We start from the raw sequence: 15,759 nt of genomic DNA on the forward strand, positions 1-15,759 counted from the left end.
GCAGCAGCGCTGCGTCAGACACGTTTCTGGTGTGTAAAGACAGAAAAATCCACGCAGCTGACACGCAACAGAAACGCCACGCTCACGCCACGCAGCCAGTGTGTAGCCGGCCTAAGTCATTAATGAGTCATTACTTACTACGTGTCAGGAGTTTGTCTGCTTCTTCTATAATTAGTACCAAATTACATACTTTTTTTTTTCCAAGAAAACGTTCTAGGTATGATTGAGAAATTATGAGTAAAATATTGTTGTCGTGTTAACTCCAGGCTGAGTTATATATGTGCAGAATGTTGTTTCTCAGCTGAGCTGTGCTTTGCTTCTCTTGTTATTGCAGCTTCTGATTGGATTTGAATGTGGGGTTGTGGTGTTGTGGGATTTGAAGTGCAAAAAAGCTGACTACCGCTACAATTATGATGAGGTAAGGTATTCTCTTCTTTCCACTCAGTTCTTGCGAGACTACCCCAGTAGGTTTTTCATGGTTTTCTCACTGTTGTCCCAGCAACATGTTTGGCCCTGTTTTTTTCTCATGAAACCTGAAATTACTCATTGGGCCCCTTTGAGAGTTTTTGTATTGGGTGGATTTTGTTGTCAATCGAGTTTTAGTCAAATAAAACCATTTTCTAGATTATTAGAAGATAGAATGCCTTTATTGTCTTTGTGTCATCAAAAAATGTACAACGAAACTCAGAGTGCTTCTCCTGTAAGGTGCCAATAGTTAAAAAAACCCACATTCTCTCCACATTCATACATTCCACACGATAATAATAAATACATTTTCATGGTTTTCTTTTTTTTCTTTTCTCATTGTGCTAATTCTTACTGTAAATCAAGTTTTTTCAGTCATTCTCTAAGCACTGTTAAAGGATATGTCCGGTGATATTCTACTGTCATCCCATGAATTAAATCCCATGAAAAGACCAAAGCCAACGATGAACTGATCTTACAAACAATTATCGCCTTTGTAGGCAAAGCCTGATATACCTTATTCCTCTGTGCTGCGGAGCCCCAATGTTGTCCAAAAACTATTAAAAGCAGGTCAATAAGCCACACGTTGCACTGAGTAACATGTTCCTTTATTTGATTAAGACACGCACTGTAGTTCATTTAGAGCCAATCCCACATACACCGCCCTGCTGCCAAACTTACTTTGTAGTGCACCAAATGTGTTTTAATCTAACATCTAAAAAATAGTCTCATTTACTCATGTTGAGTCACTATTGCTAAAACTACAGTGCCCAGCTTTTATAGATGAAAGTATGCATTTGTCTTCTATACATACGTACTTGTGTCTTCAGTAGGAATGGATGGGTGTGGGGGGGGCCGAGTGCTACAGACTGGCTGGGCAAGTCAGAATGTTTTAAGAGACGGACTAACGTACTGTTGGTTTTGGTCTTGTCGAGTGATTTGTTGACAATAACAAAAACATGGAATTATCCAGCCTTACGCTTTGAATATGTTGCACACAGAGCTTCTACCAATCTTCTAATGCATTGTTGCACATCTGTAAAATGTGCATGTACTTTACTACCACACTCTAACGACATGCTGCTGTGTGTCTTTCAGGCGATCCACTCAGTAGCCTGGCACCATGAGGGTAAACAGTTTGTTTGCAGCCACTCTGATGGCACTCTGACCACATGGAATATACGAGCCCAAGCCAAGTCTGCACAGATCATCACACCACATGGTATGGACTTTTGCACTTATTGTGCGTTGTTTATATACACGCATACAGGCATATTGAATAGAAGCCACCTATGTCTTTAAAAGCACATATTGTAGAGCCAATCTTAGAGGTGTCCTTTGTACAAAAACAGAGGGATGGTGGCAACATGTCCATACATGTGTACAGGAGTGTTACAGTATGTACACCATATGTACTGTACTTCTGCAAATTCAACTTAAATGCATTTTTTCCATTTAACCTCCACTAGGAAAGCAGCCTAAGGATGGAAAAAAGCCAGAACCATGCAAGCCTATTCTGAAAGTGGAGTATAAAACAACAAGGGCTGGGTAAGTGTGATGGTAGCATATCCCCACCTACTGTATCCTGTGTCTTAACCGACTCTGGTTTGAATCCATATCCTGTACAGAAAGTGGCCTTTCCTGTTATTCTATCACAACAGGCCAGTCATGTTGACAGCATCCTTGTGCTGGTGGAAACTGTGTGGAAAGCTGGGAAGGCCTGGGCTAATTATATTATGTGTTTCACAGGCTTTGTCTTGTTGTGATCATTATTTTGATCATGACCAATGATTCATTGTTCCTTTGAGGTTGCATGTTAATTAGGTTTTGATAACTGTTGACACAATTATCATTATCTGTAGAGAACAAGCTTGTTACGTCAAGGTCAGAAAAAGACAAAACTTTCCTATAAAACATGTCATGAAAAATTGACTATTTCACTAAAGCTGATCTAATTATCCCTTACTTTTTTTCTTCTTCTCAAGACAGGGATTAATATAGTTGTCATTATAATTTTTTTTATTTTATTTTTTTATTAATATTTTGGACAGACAGTACAACCTATGTCACCATCACAACTGACACAACATCTATATCATCCACTGTCCGGTTTTACGAATACAGAAAGAAGAAAAAAAAAATACAAAAAAAACAACAAAAAAACTATCATGTGGCTTACATTACAAAACATTATTCTATTAGTCAGTTGCTATATTGGATTGGATCAGAACCGGTGCCTTATATTCAGACAGACATCCCCTCTATTGCCATCAGGAAGGAACCCCAGACTTGATTAAAGATATCCTCTCTCCCCATTACTCTGTAAGTGACTCGCTCATACGTAGCCATTCTTGTCATTTGTTCAGTCCATTCCCTAAAACAGCACAGAGTATATGACTTCCAGTGCCGTAGAATTATTCTACATCCTGTTGTAGTAGCCAGACGTATCCATAGTCTTTGTCTACCGGTCAGAGTGTTATTGTCTGGCAGCAGACCCAGAATACACAGAGCTGGGGTCTTGGTGAGTTGTAATCCCAATAGATCATTCAAGAGGGTAACAACCCTATCCCACAAATGTGCATTTTTTTCACAAGAATACAACATGTGTACCAGAGTACCCACTTCCTTCTCACACCTCCAACATGTGTTACTGTCCTTAAGTTTTAGTTTGGCCATTTTACTGGGGGTCCGGTGGTTTCTATTAAGTAATTTGTACAGAATAAGCTGAGATTGCGCTTCACGAGAACATTAGTTGTCATTATAATTAAAAAGTAGGCTCCTCCCATCATAAATGCTCTTGAAATGGAGGTAAATAATCTCCAGAGAAAGCACAACAGTAATATTTGGGTGTCCCTCTTCACCCATTTACCACTGATTGGACGTAGTAGCTTTTCACAACCAGTGTTGAGCAGTAAGTAAGGCGTTCAGTAAGTAAGGTGTTCTCGTGTGTGTGTGTGTGTGTGTGTGTGTGTGTGTGTGTGTGTGTGTGTGTGTGTGTGTGTGTGTGTGTGTGTGTGTGTGTGTGTGTGTGTGTGTGTGTGTGTGTGTGTGTGTGTGTGTGTGTGTGTGTGTGTGTGTGTGTGTGTGTGTGTGTGTGTGTGTGTTTCCTGAACTCAGGGACCCATTCATGATCCTGTCTGGAGGTCTGTCTTACGATACAGTGGGGAGGAGAGCCTGTCTGACTGTGATGCATGGAAAGAGCACTGCTGTCCTAGAGATGGACTACCCCATCGTAGATTTCCTAACGCTGTGTGAAACTCCATATCCAAATGGTGAGCTGCAACACTCTCCGCTCTGGAGACAGAATGTTTATTAGCTCCCTGAAATGACATCGCTGTTAATTTTGTGCTGTTTTGGTTCTTTTGCCAGACTTTCAGGAGCCTTATGCTGTGGTGGTCCTCCTCGAGAAGGACTTAGTTGTAATAGACCTCGGACAGATTGGGTAATTATACTGCTTTCTAAACATAGATTAGTTGGAGTATTGTTGGTATGCATCGAGGAATATGGGTACTGTAGATCAAGCACATTATGTATTAATACACCATATACTAGAGATACTTCTGATTATTTAACACTATTAACTGTATTTATATGATTTCAGTCAGAAATGTGCAATTGAAACCTTTCAGACATTAATAAATGAACAGAAGAAAAATGACACAAAGTCGCGATCCATCTCTGCATTATAATGTATAATAACTATAATGAGTTTATAGAATACATAAGCTGTCAAAGTCTACTACTATTTTACAAAGGTCCCATGAAAAATAAAATAACTTTAATTACCAAAGGAAAATTGTTTTGCAGAAAAGCATTATGTCCTTTGTACTTTAATCTTAATTAATTAAAAAAAAACATTCCCTGGGTGTTTCCTGCTGTTTACCATTTTATGGTAATTATATGGTAAAAAATTAAATTTTTAAATTTTTCTTAAAGTGTGAACATTTTTATTGCTGTTGCACACTGCCAGTGGTTGTATATAAAGACAGTTAATTTGATGAATGGAGGGCAAGCCAGCCAGCATGAATGATCATGATGCAGTCCTCGATTCTGTTATAGCACCCAATAGTTCCTCCCAAATTCCTTCCAACTCACGGTGGATGTTTTAACACTCACAGTTCGTTAGCAGTAACGCACATTGAAGTGTTATGTGTATTTGGATGTCAACAGTGCCATGGTTGCAGTCCAAGTGGCTATTGTTTATTAATTTTAAAGTGACAATTTCAGACTTTTGGGGTTTTAACATCTATCAACTATAAATCGAGGAGTCTCAGTGTGTGTGTGTGTGTGTGTGTGTGTGTGTCCGTCTGTTGTCTTTTTAAAATATCTCGAGAACCGTTCATCCAGTCTACTTCACACTTGGCTTCCTGGGGACCCAATGAACTTGGGGTTTGGAATTTGGAGCAGTTTGGACAGCATTAGAAATTAATATATGAATAAAACTAAGAGGCCGCACAATAAAGGTTGAGAGGGAAAAAACACTGCCATAACGCTGGCTTTTCTGTGTCTACCCTTCACAATAAAAGCCCATCTTGAATTCACTCAGAGCATTTTGTTAAGAGGAAACCTGTTTTCCTTCATCTCACTCAGACCCGGTCCAGGTATGTAACGTTAAGTGTTGTGTGCTAACTTAACTAAATAAATAATAGCATTACCACCTCCGCTAATTAAATTCATACTTTAATTGTGGCCGGGTTGGGTCAGTGGGTAGAGCAGGCGCACATATACTTGGAGGTTTATGCCTCGACGCCGAGGTCCAGGGTTCGAATCCGACCTGTGATGATTTCTTGCATGTCTTCCCCCTCTCTCCCCTTTCTCACCTAGCTGTCCTATCAAATAAAGGCAGAAAAGCCCAAAAAATTATCTTTAAATTCATACATTGTTACTTTAGTACAGTCAAGCCACCAACCGTCATCCTGTTTGGAAATTAACACCTCTGCTGTGCTAGTTAAACTAGTTAAATTAAATTTGTGATAAAAGTACAGTGGCACTCATAAGTTTATGAACCCATGCTAAAGTTGACTAAAAAGAGGAATACAAAACAATTATCTTTTGGAAATTGATCTTAATGCCTTAATTAAAAAGATTGGGGAAAAAAATCCAACCTTGGTTTTATTTTTTATTTCAGTTAACCTAATAGCTGGTTTGATTTGCACTGCAGAGATGATTTTATGGAAAGTACCCCATGGCAATCTGTAGGTATGGTGAAGGGTATGTGATGATGTGGGGCTATTTTAATTCCAAAGGCCAAGGGAACTTTATCAGGATGCATAGTATCCTGGATGCATGAAATAAAAAATAAAAATCTTCCTGCCTCTATGGGAATTTAACATAGGGGTGTACTGACTTATGCCCCCTGTATTTTAAGGAAGAACATTTATTTATTTACGATACATAATTCATTCACAAAGAAAATTAATGTCCTTAAAGGTTGGATTTTTCCTCATTTTTTTAATTAAGGCATTAAGATCAATTTCCAAAAGATGATTTTTTTTTTTATTCCTCTTTTAAGTGAACTTCAGCCTGGCTTCATTATGAGTGCCACTGTATAAGAAATCTAAAATTACAATCACCTAGCCATTTCATGGGACATTGAACCTGGTTGGACGGTCTGTCAGAGTATCCAACTGCATTGATTGGCAGCATGCAAGTTGTCATTTTCATCTCAAGTTGAAGCTCAAGTGCACATACCATGAAGATGTGGTATAGTTTTCAAATCTATCCTTTTGTGTTGACAGGTACCCCATATTTGAGAATCCATATCCTCTGACTATCCATGAGTCACCAGTGACCTGCTGTGAGTACTTTGCTGACTGCCCTGCTGAACTTATTCCTGCACTTTACTCTGTCGGCAGCCGGCAAAAGAGACAAGGTTACAGCAAGAAGGTAAATTGCTCCTTTGTGTAATGTGTGTTTAAAATGCGTCAGACTTTAACAATTGGAATTGATTTTTGGAAACCTATAAATGCTAGTAAACTGGTAACACAACTGAAAGAAGCCTGCATTTTCACAGGAATGGCCTATTAGTGGAGGAAACTGGGGCCAAGGCACTCAGAGTTACCCAGAGATCATAATCACTGGGTTAGTAACTAATTATTAATGAATGAACGAATCACTTTATTTTGATTAACTGACTTTCATTCACATTCAAACATGGCATTGTCACTGTGAGAAAATGATCTCATAAGCACTTTCTTTTCTTTTGTATGTTTTCAGACATGCTGATGGGTCGATCAAATTTTGGGATGCTTCTGCATGTGAGTAGTTTTGTTTGTTTTATTCAGTAGGGAGCTGTGTATAATCCTTTTTGATGCCGATTTTGTGCCATATTTAGTTAAGAGCTAGTTTTCAGCAGAAGTTATATCGCAGATTACAGTTAAAAACATACATATGTACAATTACCACAGTAATCATACACATATCCAGATCATCAAGTCAAATAAACATTATTATAACCCACTTGAGATTAATGTTTACATAGATGAAACATTTAAAAGCCAGTGCAAAATGCATGTAGATTCCTCATTAGCTTCTGTAAAGTATGCAAATCACAGATTGCATGCCATACCTGATTTTCATATCCTTAAATACTCTTATCTTGCAGGGTGGCAACATCATGCAATTATTTAAATGTTATTTGGTTATGTTAGCATTTTCAGTATAACTCAAAATTATAGAATATGTAACGATGATTAATTTTATTAATTAATTTAATTTTAATTTAATTGCGTGAGTCATTTTTGTATCTGTTCTAAATGTACTTTCAAAGGGACTTTTCAAGTTTTTAGTGCTCAAGTAGTATTTGAGGCTTGACTACTCAGTAACTCAGTTCACATCGACACTCACTATATGCAAATAACTTTAATCTTGTGGAGAGAAGCATCTGAAGGGCTTTGAAACTCAACTTGCCATTTAAAATACCTTTTTATTTATCCATTTCTGCTCAAGGAACTTTGTTTCTGGTACCCATCCACTCCTGTTCATGGATGTGTTACCGTAAACCACCCCCCCCCCCCCGCCTTCTGACTGCCTCCGTAGTGCTGCTGCACAATAGGACAGAGCAGCGCTGTTTACTGTTAATAACAGTAGAACGGGAATTAATTACAATAGAAATATATTTGAATATATTTATAAGTCGCTAAGAGGGTCTGAAAAGTTGCTGAATCTAGCTAGAGAGCTGCCAAGTTGGCAACACTTTCTGCAACGTTACTGCTGCAGCTTCCTGATTTCCCAAACTACTGAGCGACATCACGGAACAAGTGTGCGTTAAAAAAAAAAGTGGTAGCGTTAAAAGGAATTTGCGTTAACTGGTCATTAACGTCTTCATTTTGACAGCCCTAGTTAGGACACAATTGATCAAGCTTACTATTACCATGGCCCTAGTGAGCTTTGAAGCAGCTTGCTATGCTGTTTAAGCATGTGTATATACAACAGTGTCATCTGCATAAATAAGTATGTCCACTCCATGACACGGTTTTGAGAAATTGTTTATGCATAATTCACAAGAACTAATCCAGGTGGCACTACCAGTGTGCACTTAATGCTGCCTGGAACTACTGTGTATTAGTGTGTTGAACAAACTACATCATATGCTATTGAGTTCATGTACCATGAGTACATTAACTGAAGGCAACAGCAGTACATACCTTTCTAACTTTTTTTTTTTACCTCTTCTCTAAGTAATGCTTCAAGTGCTGTACAAGCTGAAGACTGCCAAGGTTTTTGAGAGGGCTCGCAGTAAGGAAGAGAAGGCAAACACAGATATAGTAGAGGAGGACCCGTTTGCCATCCAGACCTTGTCCTGGTGCCCTGAGAGCAGGATGCTCTGCGTGGCCGGCGTGTCTGCCCACGTTATCGTCTATAGGTTCAGCAAACAAGAAATCACCACTGAAGTTGTGCAGGTGGGTGAACAATCGTTGTCCATGACAGGGTGTCATCAGAAACATGCACAAATATGAATCATTATTTAAAGCTTGAAACTTTTATCTGACAGAAGAAAGACAATTATCGTTTGTAGTTTATTCCGTATTGTCAAGGAAAACTGGTCTCAGTCCAGAAATGTAAAAATGCATGTCTATTTCAAAAATAATCCAAGGCACTCTGTAGGATTTAAAGGCAATTAGAATGCCTTTATTATCAGCGTCATTGTCTGTAGTAACTTTGCTACACTAATGACTTGAGTGAAGGATCCTTTCACTGATTATTTCTGATGACACATGCATTTTTACAGTTTTCTTTCACATGATGGAATAAACCCAGTGCACCCAAAGTATCCAAGGAGTACCTGTATATGAATACCAGAAAGACCAGCAACGCTTCTACTCCTTTGTCTGCAGCTATCTTTTTCTCTCTTTTTTTTTTTTTTGTCTGGGACAGTTGGGAAAGTTCAGGGCAGAGTATGAAAAAGAAGGTTCTGGCATAATCTGTCCAAGAACTAGCCATTTTGTCACATATCATCTCTTGTGTTTAGCTTTTGGAGGTGCGGATGCAGTGTGAGTTTAGCGATGGTCACTCCCCTGATCCAGGAGGGGATCAGACCCCCACCCTGCCCACCCCGGGAGCTTCCTCCAGCCCTCAGGAGAGTGAGCCTCCCACTCAGCCCTCCACAGGCAGCAACTCCTCCGAAGGACCCCGGGACAATAAACCATGCCTGCAGTACGGACAATTAAGTTTTCTTGTTCGTTTTTTGCAAAACGGTTAAATTGGGCTCAGCTATTTAGGTTTTTGTGAAGCAGGTTGTCACTGAACAGACCACTTTGAGTAAGCGATGTCGTCATCCATTCACTCCTTCCAGTTAACTGCCCAATCCTTCACAAAATATCAGTACACCAGGGGGAAATAATATTCTTTATAAAAATTATGAAAATGTTTTAACAGTAAAAGGGTGGAAGGGGAAATAACAATAATAAAAAAAATGACGATATCGTCAATTCATTCCAGTGATAATTCCAGCCTGCTGTCTGATCCTGCAGGGTGCGGAGCTCCCCGCTGAAGCAGTCTCCGGGCTACCAGGTGGAGCTGGTGATCCAGCTGGTGTGGGTGAGTGGGGAGCCACCTCAGCCCATCACCAGCCTGGCTATCAACTCCTCCTACGGCCTGTAAGTCTACGCCGCCAGCACACTGGATATTTGGACATCAGTTCACATCTTTCTATGCCGACACTAATACTGGGTGGTTATCCCTGTCCAGTAGCTGTGTTTGTGCAACCTGTCACACACACAGAAGGCAGTGGAGCTGCAAAGATTAATCGATTAGTTGTCAACTCTTAAATTAATCAACTGTTTTGATAATCGATTAATTGGTTTGAGTAATTTTTTTTTATAAAAAACAAAACAAAAAAAGGACAAATTTCTCTAATTCCAGCTTCTTGAACGCAAATATGTTTTAGTTTCTTCTCTCCTCTGTGACAGTTAAGTTAATATCTTTGAGTTGTGGACACAACAAGACATTTGAGGACGCCGTCTTAGGCTTTGGAAAACACTGATCGACATTTATCACCATTTACTGACATTTTATAGACCAAACAACTTATCAATTAGTCAAGAAAAGTTAAATAATCGTTAGTTGCAGCCCTAGAAGGCAGTAACCATTTATGCAGTGCAACTGTAAATACAGCCTGCTTGTATCAGAAGGTAGGAGTTGAGAGCAAAAACAGTCTGTGTCCCTCATCCCTCCTGCGTTTCAGTGTGGTGTTTGGAAACAGTAATGGTCTAGCTGTGGTGGACTACCTCCAGAAAACTCTGCTCCTCAACATGGGCACATCGGAGCTGTACAGCCCATCTGACCCCTACCAGAGGCAGCCTCGCTCGCCACGCAAAACACGGCAGCCCTCTGGAGGTGAGCTGCACTCCAGCAATTACACCTCTCATTTTTCTGTTGGTCACTCTCCATAGCTAAGGCAGCCCCTACAGCTGACTACCATTATTAACCCTGAAAAAAAGAGACAAATTATTATTACTTAGCTAATGTTTTGTTTGTGTTGCTAAAGCAATCTAAAGAATTAGCTGTATGGCTCTGGCAGTTAGAGGTGGGTTATTGAGGCAGGGCTGACACTTGGCAGCAGTCTTGACTTCGCACCATGAGCCACCCCCGCAGTAGCTCCTGTCCCTCAACAGGGGGCATAACTGACATATTCGCCATCTGTTCAGTTAGACACACTAAAGACAGCGTGAATGCTGTATCAGTGGTGCAGTGGCATTTCCTTTTGATTCCTTTTAATGATCAAACGACACATACTTCACATTTATTTGCTGTTTATAGCCTCACTGTTTCTGTCTTACTATGTTCTTGTCAGTCACTTTCTGTACTTGTACTGTTTTTAGTCTCAGTGGCCTGATTCTAGATTCAAGACTCTTCTATTTGGGTTCTCTGCAATACAAATTTTAATGCATGCCAGTTGCAGGAATATTATCTAAGAGATATATTTTTATTGTTTAATTTCAATTAGAAATCCAGCAACAAGCCTTTGAGACTTTTCTTTTGCACTTATGATGTCCTGTCAAATTTCTGTTTCTTTTTTTTTTTTTTTTTTACTGTTGGTCTCTCTCTGTGATTTGGTAAAGACGATCCAACTGTGACGTCTTGCATGTCCAGACTTTCTTACTTGTATTCTGAGTCTGTGAAAAAACTACGTCCATCTCACTTGAGTAAGTCATGTTGTGTCAGAATTTCTCCCCTCCCCTTCTCCCTACCGTATCTTTTTTCTCCTCTAAGCCTTCCCTGTTTTCTCATAAAGATACACTCCCTTATTGATATAGCAGCCTCAAATCCCCAAAGCTCACTATTGACTCCAGCAGTGAGCTGGGAGGCTTGAGGGCACTTTAACAAAATCAGGTAGTGTATCTTCAAACCCTGCCATATATTTGACTAGAAAAACAACACTTAAGTCAACAGATTTGTACTAGATTTGTGAAGTGAAGTGTTGTTACTAGGGCTGTCAAAATGAACGCCTTGATAACGAGTTAACGCAAATTAACATCATTTTTTTTAATGCACGCTTGTTCTGTGATGTCGCTCCGTACTTTGGCAAATCAGGACGCTGCAGCAGTAACCTTGCGGACAGTGTTGCCAACTTGGCGGCTCTCTCGCTAGATTTAGAGACTTTTCAGACCCTGTTAGTGACTTATATACAGCATATATTTTTATTTCAAGGACAAATGCTATTGTTTGTACAGAGATTGTATTTTTTACATTTTCAATCCCTCCCCAACCAACCCAGAACAGTCTGCCTTACATAATATTCATTAATAGTAATAGTACAAAATAGGATGAAAATAATAATAGTAATAATAATGATACAATATTAAAATAAAATAAGATAAATAAAAAAACAAAAACAAACACAAGCCCTACATATGTACAAATGTAAATTCCATGGAGAAATACTTGGAGCTCTGTTAGTGACTTATAAATATATTCAAATATATTTCTATTGTAATTCAATCCCATGTATTCAGTTCACAAATCCTCCGTTATTAAACAGTTAACAGCACTGCTCTCTCCCCCTCTGAGGTACCACCGGAGGAATCAGTCTGAAATACCACATGAGCATTAAAAACTTAAAATGCAAAGGGATAAAAATATCCCTTTTAAAGGACAATTAGAACAGATGAAAAATGTGCGAAAATCTAGGCCGCTCGTGTGATTAATCGTGATTAAAACATTTTGAATCGATTGACAGCCCTAGTTGTTGTATGGTTACACACTGTATGGTTATTGTCCCTGCCTTTGCTCAAATAGGTGACCCTATTATTTTCACCATATGTATGTACCATAGGAATCAGCATAGCTGTAGTAAGCCTTGCTGAGAGTAGTCCAAGAGGACTAATTCTGCCATGTTTAATTACAACCCTTGTGGCTCCCACAGCAACGTGTGATTCCAACGATGGGTCCAACACCTCAGAGGACCGCTGCAAATCACCTACTTCAGGTGAGCCTCCCTGAAGTCTGAGTGCTTTTGACAAAAACCAAAAAAAACTGATCCTTTTTTATAATTTTGAAATACATCTTTTTCAAATGTTGACATTTTGTCATGTAGGATCTACCTCCCCTTGCAATTCTGATGATGAACGGAAACAGAAGTTCATAGAGAAGGGTACTGTATTGTTAAAAAGCTGCTTAAATTTAAGCTTTTCAAAAGCGCTGAAGTGATCTGATTTGTCTTTTTGAACCTTGTTTCCAGTGAAGTGCAAAAGCAGACGCTTTTCCAAGACGGTTGCCAATGACTTTGGTACTGTATCATCCAGATGTATTCTTTCTGATCACTCACTCTTTCTCTCTGAATGACAGCAGTCTAACCCCACTGTGCCTTAATCCTACGTCCATCTGTGCATCTTGCGCCAATGAAAGAAACAAGTGCATTCAAGAAATGTATTTTTACTAATCATACAGTGTGGGGGTTTCATAGTTGATTTATGAAATGAATCAGGATTCTTTATTAAATGCATGACAGGACGTCTTTTAAATTTCAAGCCTCAGATTTTCTATGCAGATTTTTGTTCAAAATGCTATAGGCTGCTGCTGCTGCTCTGGATTAAAAATGTTATGCCAAACTTTGTATTAATTCGAAACCATAGAACATCTGCTTGATGCCTTAAAGGGATACGCCACTCTTTATTGAAATAGGGCTTATCACGGTCTCCCCTAGCTGTAGATAGGTGGGCCAACGCATTTTTTGTGCATGCATCGTTTTAGTCCGGTGCAACACCGGCAGTGCCGCCGCTAGTTAGCTTAGCGTAGTGAATGGAATCCTATGTTGCCCGGTTAGCATGTTGTGAGTAAAAGTGAGCCAACAAAAGACAAAAAAAACAACCTAATTACTTGTGTTGGCCCACCTATCTACAGCCAAGGTAGACCGTGATAAGCCCTATTTCAACAAACGGTGGCATATTCCTTTAATCTTTACAGTACTAATGTCTAACCTTGTCACTTAATTGTTCAAGTGGATAATGTATCTTTGGTTGTAGACACTTGCTGTTTGTGTTTCTGATTCCAGGGCTTCAGTTCAGTGTTAACTGTTTGGCTCCCCACTGATTTTTCCTCCTCCTACTCTCTTTGCATAGCTATGTTCACTGAATTGCAATTACCTTATTTCTTGACTGCCTCTTGCTTTGTTTGACATTGCAGGCCCTTTGGTTGTCTCTGATGCTGCTCAGCCTCATTTGTATTCTCAGGGTTTCTCTAAGGGTGGTTATAGACTGCAACGGGCAACTTTGGGGATTTTATACTTTATATTGGCAACAGTCCCGGTAGCCAGCAACAAAGTTAAAAGCACCAACTCAATTGAAATTGAGTCAGAATATTCCTCTTAAAGCAATGCAGTCTTGTTACACACAGTAAGAGTTGTCCAATGTATGGCATAATGTACTGTAGGCACTTTATGAATGTCCTCAACAGTTATCCTTGAGTATCTATCGCCACTCTTAAGAATGTCTGTCTGAAAATCATAATTTGTGATTGCGCACTGATTTGCGTGGTAAAAACAATGTTATGTCACAGGTTGCTGAAATGATAATTACGGAATCTTCGATTGCAATTTATTTAAACTATCTTTGATTTTTCAGTTTTTAGCCGTCAATCTTTCCTCATACAATATGAGTATTTGTTTCTGTTACAGCCAAGATGTCACGGAAAATTAGCTCGTCTAGCGAGCAAAAGCCAGACCTGGGTAAGCCAAAACTGACTATTTAGCTTCTAAGAACCTTTACACTTTTCTACAGGTGTTCCTTTTGTCATTTGAATCTTCTTTCTTTGTAGTGAGTTCACAGCTGTCAAATACTTTGTATTGTCTAATAGCATGTTGTTGTAAATGTGAGATTCCTGTTGTCTTGGGATGTTCTACTGTAAGTTGAGACGAACACTGTGTCTCTGTTTGCACTGTAAGCAGAGGAGAGGTTCCAACGATGGCGCTCTCTCACAAATAAGAAGCGCTTTTGTTATATGAACGAAGGCAAGGCGGCGGCCAGGATGACCCAGAAGGGGGCCTTCTGTAGAACAAAATCAGATCTTAACTACTGTGAGTGGACCAGCCATGGTCTGACTTTGGTTGAAGTGGGATAACTGGTACTAACCCCCACCACTGCTGGGGCTTTTGTTCTGAATTGGTTGACATGACACTAATCTTTTCACTATGATTGTTTGGGTCTTTTTGAGGAAGCCCCTGCTGGCTTGACTTTGCACTCGGTGTTAAAAATCGCGCTTTTCTTGTTTGCAGTTTTTCCTTGTGAAGAACTCCCATGATGGGCGATCTTTTTCGTCTTCCCCTCTGTGTCACAGATCTTTTTTTGTTTTTCTTTTGGGATTTCTCATTAGCCTTTTAAAGAGGGTAAAAGCTTGTGTTTCAGCTGCCGTCAGCACAGTAATGAGGCATGAATAATTCTTGCTCCTTAAACACTAGTTCTTCCTTGGGACTCCCTGTAGTACTACATGCATATCTTGCACTTTTTTTTTTTTTTTTTTACATTGAGAATGTTGAATGTCAATTTAGTTGCAAAGAGTGCATTATGGGAAGCATTTAAAGAAAATGCATCCTTGGATGTTAACTGTGCAAAGAGCATCTCAGTGTTAAAAATCTTTTTGAATACTAGTCTACTCTGTACTGGGTCACTTCTCACTATAAAGACATGAATATGATTACAGCTGTGCTCCACTACACATATAGTAGCAGAACATAGCACTAACATGCTAACTGAGTTTTGACCCAGTGGATTTAATCTCTAATTCTCCTGTTTGCATGGAGAAGCCCTCCATGAACGTTTTACCACTTTCTGTTACACTTTACTTGAAGGTATCTACATAAGAGTGGCATGACACTGTCATGAACGTGTCATAAACATTATAAACAAGTCATAAACGTTTATGACATAACACTTCTTTTAGTGTCATGACAAGTTAGGGTTAGGGTTCATGTGTCATGACTGTGTCATGACAGTGTCGTGTTCATGACAGTGTCATGTCACTCTTATGTAGATACCTTCAAGTAAAGTGTTACCCCACTTTCTTTACACACCAATCATTCCTCATTCTCTCGTTCTTGTGCTCCCTCCTGCTGTCCAGATGCCAAGGATAACGCTTTCACCCGCTCACGTAGTTCAAGTGTAACCAGCATAGACCGAGAGTCCCGAGAGGCCATCTCCTCCTTCCACTTCTGTGAGAGTTTCCCCAGGAAGACAGACAGCGTGGTCAGCCCCTGTCTGCTGGTGGGAACCACCCAGGGCACTGTGATGATGGTGGCCCTCAGCCTGCCGCCCCCTGGGGACCACAGGCTGCAGCAACCCGTTGGCATCTCCTCCTGTG

General features: G+C 39.7%; 1 protein-coding gene across 3 annotated transcripts in view; it reads left to right on the top strand.

Moving 5' to 3' along the window:
- Positions 1 to 15,759, top strand: part of stxbp5b (syntaxin binding protein 5b (tomosyn)) — a 37,087-nt gene that overhangs the window by 14,957 nt on the left and 6,371 nt on the right. The window contains exons 7-23 of one of the 3 annotated variants that reach the window (XM_028565595.1): positions 335 to 418; positions 1,564 to 1,687; positions 1,935 to 2,013; positions 3,583 to 3,737; positions 3,835 to 3,907; positions 6,204 to 6,351; positions 6,479 to 6,546; positions 6,682 to 6,722; positions 8,146 to 8,366; positions 8,936 to 9,120; positions 9,438 to 9,563; positions 10,151 to 10,302; positions 12,332 to 12,394; positions 12,503 to 12,559; positions 12,647 to 12,694; positions 14,081 to 14,131; positions 15,520 to 15,759. In XM_028565595.1, the coding sequence (XP_028421396.1) occupies positions 335 to 418; positions 1,564 to 1,687; positions 1,935 to 2,013; positions 3,583 to 3,737; positions 3,835 to 3,907; positions 6,204 to 6,351; positions 6,479 to 6,546; positions 6,682 to 6,722; positions 8,146 to 8,366; positions 8,936 to 9,120; positions 9,438 to 9,563; positions 10,151 to 10,302; positions 12,332 to 12,394; positions 12,503 to 12,559; positions 12,647 to 12,694; positions 14,081 to 14,131; positions 15,520 to 15,759 (1,915 nt within the window). The remainder of the gene's footprint in view (positions 1 to 334; positions 419 to 1,563; positions 1,688 to 1,934; positions 2,014 to 3,582; positions 3,738 to 3,834; positions 3,908 to 6,203; positions 6,352 to 6,478; positions 6,547 to 6,681; positions 6,723 to 8,145; positions 8,367 to 8,935; positions 9,121 to 9,437; positions 9,564 to 10,150; positions 10,303 to 12,331; positions 12,395 to 12,502; positions 12,560 to 12,646; positions 12,695 to 14,080; positions 14,132 to 15,519) is intronic. The other 2 variants (XM_028565596.1, XM_028565597.1) reach the window with 2 other exon arrangements.

The sequence above is a fragment of the Perca flavescens genome, chromosome 20 (assembly GCF_004354835.1).
Source record: "Perca flavescens isolate YP-PL-M2 chromosome 20, PFLA_1.0, whole genome shotgun sequence".
Taxonomy (NCBI): Eukaryota; Metazoa; Chordata; class Actinopteri; order Perciformes; family Percidae; genus Perca; species Perca flavescens.